General features: G+C 38.1%; 1 protein-coding gene across 1 annotated transcript in view; it reads left to right on the plus strand.

The window, feature by feature from the left end:
* The window catches only part of LOC105060596 (kinesin-like protein KIN-14L), a 64,673-nt gene extending 55,877 nt beyond the window's left edge, over nucleotides 1-8,796 (plus strand). The window contains 5 exon segments of the mRNA XM_010944380.4: nucleotides 3,400-3,498; nucleotides 6,855-6,992; nucleotides 7,091-7,193; nucleotides 7,196-7,248; nucleotides 8,144-8,796. Of these exon segments, the coding sequence (XP_010942682.2) occupies nucleotides 3,400-3,498; nucleotides 6,855-6,992; nucleotides 7,091-7,193; nucleotides 7,196-7,248; nucleotides 8,144-8,599 (849 nt within the window). The 3' untranslated portion in view covers nucleotides 8,600-8,796.
* Nucleotides 8,797-11,941: the final 3,145 nt, after the last annotated feature.

The following is an 11,941-nucleotide window of genomic DNA, read 5'->3' on the forward strand; positions in this document are numbered from 1 at the left end:
ATGACTTTTTGTTCATAATTTGGCCATCAGATGTCATAAAAGAGGGGCATTTTCGTCATTTAAAAATTTCATAAATTTTCAATGATGAAAATATCCTTCCCTCTTTGTGACTTCTGAAAAAAAATTATGACTTCCTATGTGTAGGAAGTCATAATTTGACTGCAGGATCTCATAATTTTTTTAAAATAAAAGGGGCATTTTTGTCATTCAAAATTTTAAATGAAAAAGCAGAACTGCAGGTATTAAATGCGTTATTAAATGCGCATTGGAAAGCAGTGGCTACGTGCTCCAATGTGGTTGGGTGGTGCACTCCACATCAATTTTATTGCACTGCACGTGGTGCACAAAAACTTTCTCTAGAAAGGAAAAAAAGGCATGCTGAGGCAGCGTTTGCCATACCGTGTTGAACCGGCTGGTACACCCCGTATCGTACCAGACCGATGGGGAATTGGCATGATTCGGCCGGTAAATTCGGTACACCGGCGGTACGAAAAGAAAAAAAAGAGAAAGTGAGAAAGAGAGAGAGGAGAGAGAGGGAGGTGGGAGCCGCCAGAGGCCGGCTGCGGCCGTCGGAGGATTTTCAAGCCCCGTATCGCCCGATAGGGCTTTCAAGAGGGTGAGAAAGAGAGAGAGAGTGCTCGAGGGGGGAGGGACCTACCAGACGGACGGCGCCTCCGTTGCGAGGCCCTCGGTGGCCGGCGAGCTGACGCCGACGGTCTGAGGGCGGTGGCGTGGATGGGCTCCGCCTCCTTTTTCGAAACAGACGGTCTGTTTCGATTTTTTTTTTTTGTTTTAAACTCATAAAGTCGGCAACTGCGTTGCCGACTTAATAGATTAAAAAAAAAAAAACAAAAATCATGAAGCCGGCAAACTATTTGCCGGCTTCACTTAAAACTATCTTTTTAAAAAAATCGTGAAACAGATGCGACGCCTCTGTTTCACGCCCATGGCGCTGCGTGCGCGGACTGCGCCCTCCGACGGCCACGGCGGCCAGTCGGAGGCCGTCCGGCGGCCCCGCTGGCTCCTTTCCCTCCCTCTTTTTCTTCTTCCTCCTCTCTCTCTATCTCTCTCTTTCTCTTTTTTTTCTTCCAGTTCGGGTCGCCTTCATCGGTTTGGTACGGTACGAAACCATACCGCCGACCAGCCGATACGGCTGGCGGCACCGGTTCAGCATACCTTGCGCTGAGGTCTTTCTTTTTTTATTTTTATGGGATTTGGGCCGGTCCACCAATAAAGCAGTCCTAGGTACATATGGATATGGTCTAGCCCAGTCTATAAGCCTATTTCTAACTTGTTGTATTAGACCAGTCCTATGAATCCAATGGGATTTTCAAACCATTCATTTAAACAGACCGAAAATGAGACTTAGGGTTTCTTGTTATGCACAGTGTTGCCAAAGCTGCCTTGGCCAGATATCTGAAACCAATTTATAAAGTGTTTGTCTCAAGTTTAGGCAGTCATAAACCTACTTCAAATTTAGATGATCATACCTTGATTGCTAACACTGTTTCCAGGTAATGGGTTTTAGGCTTAAATTTATACATCATGTGGCACTTGCATTATCTTCCCATCTACACCATGTAATGGAAGACATACCTAATCTATAGTCTTTGCATCTGTGCCAAAAGAACATTCTTAACATGCTTATTGCATAAGTCAAATTATTGGAAAATTTAAGTCATCATCTTAAGTTTACCTTGATATATATCCACCGAAAGAAGTGAAAATGTAACACTTCCAATATGTTTGTTTAGGATAAGTGTGACCTAATACCAAGGCAATAGTTTTTCCTCCTTATTGTTATGGCCCCAAAGTCCACTTAAAGAGAGACTGATGCTCCTCATTTTGATCCCTCATAGTTACAGCCCACAGGCTCTTAAGAATAACTGTGGATATGTGATCATTAGTTATCCACATTTTTACTCTAGATATTTATTATGGAATTATTAAATTATGATTCTTAATTAAAAAATTTCACTTATTATGATTTTTCTAATGTTGTAGTCAACCCTAACTAGTGTGGGATTAAGGCTGAGTTTAGTTGCCTTGTATGATTTGTTTAATGTTGTGTTTGTCAGGTTAGCATGCGAGCCTTAGTTTTTCATTCTTCTGTTGTGGGTTGTAGGTGCTTAGGTGTGAGAACCTATAACTTGAAGGCATTCGTGCATTATGTTCTTGTTCTTTTTTTACATTTGACTTGTTTTTGGTTCTTATGACTGGTGAATACTGCTGTGAAATTTAACTCTCAATCAGATGATATTTGTTGTATGTGCATATAAAGGATGTGCGTATATATTGTTATTCATGGTATAGGGTTTTGCACATAGGTTCATGCTTGTAACTTAGTTTATAGCGACCGGCACGTGCCCTAGGGGCATTTGGTTACTTGACCAACTTATAGTTTGTCTCAGTAGCAGTAAGTACCGGGGTGCATAGCTTGCTGTTTGCTTTCATGATGGGCACACAAATCTGAATACTCCATTGACTGTTTAATTGTAAGCCCTTTAGAAGTTTCTTTGTCTATGAATTAAGTAGTTCTGAATAAAATTTGTTTTTGGTAGAAGGCATGATGGTTTGATGTTATTTATGGTATAAAAGTATCTAAGCCTACTGAATTGGGGTCCTTATCTGGGATTAAGGACTTGGTCTGTCCTAGTGATACTGCACTGGACCAGAGAGATCATGTCCTGGAATGCATTCAGGGCCCTGGTCTCTCTAGAACAGGTTTTCTTGGTCCATCTTGATTGGGGCAAACCAGGATAGTTGCATCCTGGCACTTGGGATGGCCTGTTATCCTGGGAACCAATCTTTTTATTTTTTTTGAAAATTCTCTTTATTCATGTTTTAATGGTTGTTAAGGACCAATCCAGGATCATTCGAGTGCCATCCTGGCTCTAGACCAGGATGGGCCCTGGTACTAGCATTTAACTCTTGATTATATGGATCAAGACCAATGGTATGAGTTCTTGATTTATCCCCAATAGGCTTTTTCCCCATAATCTAGTCAAAATTCGGATGCTGTAATTTATGCTGGCTCAATCTGATAATCAAGGAATGATGATGTGGAATTTTGATTTTAAAGAATCCTATATATTGTATATTATGGTCGATGGATTATGTATAGAATGACAAATAAATTGCATGAAGCTTTTAAACCATTGTTTGTTTTACGTTGTACTTGCTGATTGATGATTCTTTTGTTCTTGCATGTATGTAATGTACAGAGCTGTCATGCATGCTACTCAATCCTTTCATGAAAGTTGTAACATTTTTGACTCGGAGTTCTTCTATATTTCCAATTCTTTGATAATAGATTCTTATCTTTTTTAAATAAGCTTTTGAAGAATGTATGAACTACGAATTTGACTTCTTTCTTTCTTGTGTCTTGATTTTTGATAGGATATAGCAGGTACCTTGGCAACGGAACAGGCTGATGACCTTGCCCATGTGAATAAACTTCGTTCGGCCCTAGAGTCAGTTGATCATAAGAGAAAGAAGGTAGTGGCATGCATACTTGTACCATCATATGTAATAAAAATATTTTGGGTTGTAGAACTACTTTTGTTTTAAGGACACATTAGTAGGTATAGGTGGCAGCTTCTATCTTTGCCTAATTAAACTTCAAAAAAAAAAAATGAAGAACTAGGGATGATCGAGGGCAGAACCATGTGTACCTAGGGATGGGGGCATGGCCCCCTTATACATGTATTAGATGTAAGAGCCCCTCCTAATGGATCAGGATCTCTCTCAATTGATTATTTGATAAGTTTAAAAATAGCTACATTTAAATTTTAAATATCTCGTTATTTGATAAATTTAGATGGTGAGCTTGGTGTTACGTTTACTCCATTATGACTTAGGTGTCATTGTTTCGATATATGGAAACAACCTCTCCGCATGCATGGATAAGGCTGCATATATTTGATCCTCCCTAGACCTCGTAGTGGTGGCAACCTTGTGCATTGGGCCACTCTTTCTTTTAATCTTTTTTTGAAAAAGAAATCTCTATATTTTGGATTGAAGCAAAGCTAGAGAATGTTATAGGAGAAACTATCAGACTAACATGCTCTCTTGTGCCTTCTCTCTCGCTCGAGGATGTGGGGCCTCAATCTTTCTTTGTTGTAGGCAAAGATAACAGGTTTCTCTCTCCTCCCTCTGTCTCTCTTTTCCTCAGACTCCCATAAAACCCTAGGGGAACCCAAAGTTCATAACTTCACTGCATCACCTTAATCTCTCTCTCTCTCTCTCTCTCTCTCTCCGGGGTTGGGAAGATTTTAGGGGACTGCATGACATGTCAAAGCAATGCTTAGGAAAAAGGAATCCATGAGTCTGTCTATGATACTGATCCCATTTCTTGATATTAGTGTCAAGATATGCTTCGATTAGATTTATTTATTCAATCTGATATTCTTTTCTTAACCCAAGTTTATGTGATTTTTGTGCCTCGTTATCTCCCAATTCCTAGTTTATATTATGAATATCAATTCTCATAAAATTTTCAACTACCTAATTCCATGAATATGAGCACTTTATTATATTTTCTAGAAGAAGGAACCCATTTGTTTTTCTCCAATCATCCATTATTTTCATTTAACAACATAAAGATGCATTATCATTTTTTTTATCATTATGAATATTATGAGGCTTCTACCAATGATTTTCTAACTTTTTATTACCAATGAGGTTAAAAATAATCTCATTTTTTGTTGAGAATGAATAAGCTTTTTGATTATTTATTTTTAAATTATTTTTAATAACTAATAATAATTAAGATTAAATGGATATAATAAAATCATAAGACTTGGCCCACCAATGTCAAAATCTTGGCTCCAATCCAGGGGATGACATCTAATGAATCATCTTACTCAAAATGTTCATGTGTTAGGTAATGTTCTTTGTTTGGATGTATTAGGTGTTGGTTTTGACAATCTGATCCCATTTGTTACGCTAATTGGAAGGTCTGACTGTGGTCAATTTTTTCAGCTAACTAGTTCAAAGCAATTTCTGAGTGTTAGTTTATCTCATACAGTTCCATACTACATATTTTCTTGCACTATGGGCAGCATGACAAGCACTCACATAGGTACAATGCATATGTACCGATTTATGCTTACAATCTATATGGGTGAATTCATCTATTAATTTTTCTGTACTAAACATTTCCTACCTTTTTTGAGCTTCTTGCTTTTGTTAAAAAATTGTGAGTTAATATTACATTATGTTTTAAAACTCAAAGAAAAATACAATCAATATGTGTCTGTGTGTGTATGTGTGTATATACATTTACATATAACTACACATACAGACACATATGCATGCATGTGGAGGTAGAAATATATGCTGTATATTCAGAACTAGCAATATAATGGAGCCCCCACAAAAAAGAAAAGAAGGGGGGGGGGGAGGGGGTGGAATAGAAACTTGTGTGTGTAGGTGTGTGTATTATGTATCTTAAGACTTTTTTTGGTAATTTCCATTATAATGCTAGTTTTAGAGGGTACGATGTGTGTTACATTGTGTGTGTGTGTGTGTGTGTGTGTATGTGTGTGCACATGCATATATCTCATGCATGTTATATGCTTTTTTGCATGCACATGTGATATGTATCTATGTATGTGCATGGGAGTGTGGGAGGGAGAGGGGTACGGTTGATGAGAGGGAGCGACCCGAGTATTGCAGGAAGGAAAAAAAAAAGACGAGCAGGGAATTTTCCTCCCTCCAGGACATGAGCCATGGAACCAGGTTGATGTGGGTTGGGCCTCATATGACTATTCTCAGTCCCTCCAAGCAAGGATGATTGGTTCACCTGTTCCCAAGCTGCCCTTTGGTTTTTGGTTTATTTTAGTTTCGCAGGGAACATTCAAACAGTCCAAGTAGGTGAAGTTTTTCATTATGCTTAAAGCCCATATATTTGAATTCTTTTTGGGCTTATAGAGTTAGTTAAGGGACACCAAGCATTAATTTTTAGTATGAGTGACACATTAGGAAGTGTCTAATCTCGGAATCATGCCTTAAAGCATGAAACTATATAGGGAATGTCATGGGAATGGGAATTTATAAGGGGATGGAATTCTCCATCCACCAGATTGCTGTAGGATGCGTTTGTTAGCAGAAGTTTGATTTTGGGGTGCTGAATTATACCTTATTTATCCATATTCTTATATGAGATGATATAGTTCTGCTTAAATAATGCTGTTTTATTTCTTGGTTTCCATTTCTTCCATCTTTTATCAGAAATCAAACTAATCTGGGGTTGAGGCATTATGCTTGCTTGCATGAATGGCTGCATGCATGCGTTCATATCTGTATGTAGATATTTTAATGTTTGAAAGTTGTCTTTTTTCCTGTTGCTGTTGATTTCTGGACCCCATTCTAGCATCTGAGAACTTCCCTATGTAATTTTGATAGAGTAATATGTCAAGTACATCTAGTTATTATGACTTAAAATCTGAATCAGTAAGAGAGAATCGGAGGGAGGGGAGGGTGGGGGGGTTTGTGCACAAATTTTCATGTGCATGAGTCCTTTTACTTTGTACATGATGCTTCCAGGTTGTCTGGGCCGGATCCCAATCCAAATTAAGAGATTTTGTGGCTCTTGATATAATTGTATAAATTTGCAAACAGATTTGATCTCATGATACCGACCAGCATGTACTGATAAATTATTAATGGCTCTAAAGACACTATCAAAACCTTTTTCTCATAAACTGAGAATTGAGTTGGAAACTTGTCATTTTTATCAATCAAACTTTTTTTTTATTATTATAATCAACAACATTCTGTGAGTGATCTGAAAAATATTGTTTGGTACACTTTGGTTTGTGCATCTTATTGCCACTGCCATTTATCATCAGATTTTACAACAAATGAGGAGTGATACGGCCTTGCTAACAACAGAAGGTGGTTCACCCATCAGGAATCCTTCAACTGCAGCTGAAGATGCACGGTTGGCATCTCTCATATCTTTGGATAGCATCCTGAAACAAGTGAAGGTATGCTGATCTCAGTTCCGTTTCTTCCATATTATAAAGTTTGTCAAATAAATTGGTTTAATTACAAGAAACGTTAAACTAGGTTCTCTACGTCACAGGAAATAACGAGACAAGCTTCTGTAAGCTCTCTTACCAAAACCAAAAAGAAAGCAATGCTAGCATCTCTGGAAGAACTCTCAGAACGGATGCCATCACTGCTTGATATGATCATCCATGTGCCCAGAGGCAGATTTTAGATGCTCGGAGATTAGTAGAGGTAAGTTGACCATCAGTTTGAAGTATCTATCAAGATGGAATACTGGATATCTGTATTCTTTAAGATAGCTATCCCCTTATCTGGGTTGACATATAATGCTTCTGACTCCAGATCTCAGAATATCAACCTATAATAATGAATACTGTATTAAATTATATCTCTGGAATATGATATTAGTTATACCTCAGGCCCAAATCATTCTTTTTGATTGGTTCTTCTATGACAAATGCTGCATCCACATGGCTGTTTTTTCAACTCACTGGTTTGGAGACTATCATAGAGCTCAGGATGGACTCAATTGTTCAGATAATTCAATCCCATGGCACAACATAAAGAATTAAATTCTTAAGCTTGGATGAATTTTGGATGTTATTTGCTCATAATTCGCCATGAAGCATCATATTTTTTTTTTTCATATCCTGAAAATTTTTATACAAAGAGAAAAATTGAAATCGAGATAATACTGAGGATAGAAGAATAAGTTCTCTTCATTAATTGACAAATATGCAACAATTTCTACATCATGTGATCTATTGTTACTTCATGCTAGCATTGCCTAATTATATTTATAGGTTGCAATTGTGCTATGTGGCTTTTATCTGCACAACATGTAGATATAGCATTCCTTCATTTTATTTTACTTGCATTCAGAAATCCAGTATAATTTGAGGCTCATTAGGAGATATGGATCTTATACTAATTACAAGTCATTGAGCTAGTCAGATGGCGCAATCATGGTTTCATCAACTTGACTCTATCCCATTGTATGAAAAAATAAAAAATCTGATAATGAGAAAATATTTGAGTATTTTTACAGAGTACCACTGTTTTTCAGTAAGGTGGTTATAAACCACAAGCCTTAGTGATTTTAATATGAGACCGTGAATTCTTGCAGTCCATACGTGAAGAGGATGGCCACTTTGATCACGAAGCACGAACCAACCAACCATATGCAGATCCATTATCGGCTGCAGAGGCTGAGGTAACTCAGTGGAATGTGTTGCAGTTCAACACAGGGACTACAACCCCATTCATCATAAAATGTGGAGCAAACTCGAACTCTGAGCTTGTCATCAAAGCAGATGCCCGGGTCCAAGAACCAAAAGGAGGTGAAATTATAAGGGTTGTTCCAAGGCCTTCAGTTCTTGCTCATATGAGCTTTGAGGAGATCAAACAAGTATATGAGCAGTTGCCTGAGGCAGTTAGCTTGCTCGCCCTTGCACGAACAGCTGATGGTTCCAGAGCTAGGTACTCTAGATTGTACAGGACTTTGGCTAGTAAAGTTGCGGCTCTAAGGGATCTAGTTGCAGAGTTGGAAAAGGGAGGTATGTTTAAAGACGTGAGGTCATAAATGCAGGAGCGTCGTCTTGTACTATAAAAACATATACGTCTTGCAAATTGCTGCCTCATTCTTGTAAGATGATTCACTATTTTATGATATCCTCTCAAGGGATAGGTACAGTTTTCAACAAGCTTGACTTGTAATGTCACTCCTGTTTACAGTATTATTTTCACAATGAGGCACGTAGAAAATAGGTATTCCCTTTCTTTTGCTGTTCTTTTTTCACTATTGCTGCTGAAGCATCAACTTAGTAATGTTTCATAGTTAGCCACAACTTTTGTGAAAAATCTGTCATTCACAATCTTTTGGTAATTATCATGTTCAGGTCATTATATTTTGGCGGCCTGTTATAACCTAGCTAACTTTATGATATTTATTGTTTCAGCCTTCCAAGCATGCAAAAATCAGTTAGAATAAGCAACAATGTAACAATCCATTCTATTTTGGCGGAGCAAAGTAATGGTGGTGGATCAATAAGTGGTCATGTAATTTTCTCCATATACTGAATGTTAGAATGTAGTGATTGAGAAAATGAGATACTATTTGGTGTTGGTGGTGCAAAGCAATTTGCATTATGCATGTTTCCTTCGCATCGTTAATTTGTTTGGACATGTGCTTATTTTCTGAAGTCATCAAAAATGTATCGTACTATTTTTTCACTGAAAACTGGCATGGCAGATCCTTCAGTAATTCTAATATTGATGCGTTCAAAGATTAGAGGTTTAGCATATGCAAACATGGAATTCGAATACATATTGTTATCGGGAAGAAGTTTCTCTTTGTGCGTTATGTTGCTGAAATCCTTCAGGCGCAGTTCCTTGAAAGGTTGGTCTGTATTGCTTATGGACTCCCTTTTTAAAACCGTTTTGGATATATAAGTTTCTGGTATAGCTTGAGCCAACCTGATTGGGGAATTGAGGGGAAAAGGACAAGAACGATAATTTGTTATCAGCTTCAAGTTATAGGCCAGAACGATGGTATCATCTACTTGTGAATAAGCCTACTTAAGCTTCCTTTGATATCAGACTCTTTACTGTCAGCATATTCATCATGTTCCATGGTATTTTCACTTCTAGGCTGTTATGTGAATATTTTATATTCAGGACTCTGCCGATTGTAGGGAAGATAATGAGAATAGAAACGAATTATTATAATGACTGTATGATGACAATGAAGCATCGGTTGTGGGTTTGGGCCCTCCATTAGACTCGGAAAAGAAGAAAAAAAGACAATGAAGAATCAATATTTTAGGAATCCAGAAAACCGAGGAGAACCAACTTGAAGATATCCCTTGCCATCCGCAAATTTTCATTTGCGAAGCGTGCAAAATCGCTTTCCTAGTGGTTCTCTTGCACGGTTGATACAAGCAAGATAAAAGCACTTTCAATGGGTATATATGAAACAATGTGAGGTTTCACAGGGTTTGCGATTAAGGAATAATGCGGGTGATGATCAATATTTACGGATGTTGACCGCTTCATGGAATTAAGGGTAAATTTACATTCTAAAGTTATTGAGGTTTGGAATTTTATTTTGTACATTTTGGTTTTCACGAGTTTAGAGCCTGCAGCTGTAAGTGACCAATAACACATTTGAGATCAATTTGAAGATGGCCTGACTTGCATATATAGAGAAATTTATATACTACAAACTACTAGATCAGTTACTAATTCCTGTCTTTTAACATAAATTTTGTAATGCCGTGACAGAGTTTGCCTATGAATAAAGTTAAAACTTAATATTCACATCTCTGGAGGTTTTCTATTTCTTTATCAGTCATTTTAAAGTTAGCTAGAGTCACTTCCTAGGTCAATTTTATGTTAGAAAGTTATTTTATCGGGTAAAGAAAGAAGTCCCTATTTATGCGTTTATGCATGGGTTTGTAATTAGGAATGGCAATTTTTCTCAATCCGCTGGGTATCCGACACGACCCGAACTTAATGAGGTGAGTTTTATCTGATCCATTAAGAAACGGGATGGGTATGGATTCTAGAAAAAATATCCGAAGCAAGTTCGGATATTTTTTTTTCTTATACTCCATTCAGAGCCTGTTTTAATAAATTTTTTTTCTCATTTAAATAAATTAATTATATATATATATCTCTCTCTTGTTTAAATAAAACCCAATTAGATCCCTGCTTCTTCCCATTCGAACACCCAATGGCCAAATCCTATCCAAGTGGTGGCCCGATGGGTCCCCACTCCCCATACTATCCCGACATTCAGGGGTCAAACCTTAACTATGCGACGGCCTGATGGGTCCCCGCCACCTCCCCCCCCCCCCGACATCTAAGGGCTAAATCCTAGCTAAGCGGCATTTAAGGGCCAAATCCTAACTAAGCAGCTTGATAGGTCCCCCCCCCCTCCCAACATCTAAGGGCTAAATCCTAGCTAAGCAGCATTTAAGGGCCAAATCCTAACTAAGCAGCTTGATGGGTCTCCAACCCCCCCCCCCCCTTCTCCCCCAACCTCAACACCCAAACCCTAATGGCAACTCGACAGGGGCTTGGTGGTGGACGAGGAGGGTGCTGGTGGCAAAGAGGAAGCGAAATCGAGAGTTTGGGATTGTTCGCTCAGGGGGGCAACAACTAGGGATCTTTTTGCTACTTTGTTAGATTGAGCATTATTGAGTGGAAGAGACGTCGTTGTCACTTGGGGGAGGCGCCATTATCTAAACTTCTCTATTTGACTGCTCCAAGCCTCTGACCTCTCACCCGATTAAGGTAAGATTTTTTTCCCATATAAATATTTTTTTTTGCTTTATCTTTTTTGATTGAAGATTGGAGGGGCTCAAAATTTTTGATCGGAGATCCGGGGGGTTTGAAATTTTTTATCGGAAGACTGAAAGAGGGATTTTGGGTACAGCCGACTAAACTTGACCCATCTCTGCATCTCTATTTTGCCCCCCGATCCGAGATGGATACGGAGCGGATATGGATATTAAGTTTTTTCCGACAGGACAAATAGGGTATTGAAATAATATATCTCAGTGTTGCTATAATATTATGCTTACAAAATTATATAGTGGATCATAAATAATTTAATGTTTAACAGTATTTTGTAATTTCACCGTTGGTGCATCTTACACTGTTTCCTCTAGCTCTTTCCGCTGGGGTTCATCGCCTGCTGAAAGCACTTGTTTCAAATTTAATTTGAACATTACCTTAAAAAAAATCATTAAAAATGTTTATCATATTCTCTCAATCACCCATTATCTATTTGTTGGCTTATATGCCATTGTGTAAGCTATGTTTCTTAATTCTTCATTTACAGAGAATAGTTCGGTCAGCAAGGTTGGTGACGCACGGATTCCAGTAACCTCAACCAAAATGACAGTGGCTCCGCAAAAAA

Source organism: Elaeis guineensis, chromosome 13 (genome assembly GCF_000442705.2).
Source record: "Elaeis guineensis isolate ETL-2024a chromosome 13, EG11, whole genome shotgun sequence".
Taxonomy (NCBI): Eukaryota; Viridiplantae; Streptophyta; class Magnoliopsida; order Arecales; family Arecaceae; genus Elaeis; species Elaeis guineensis.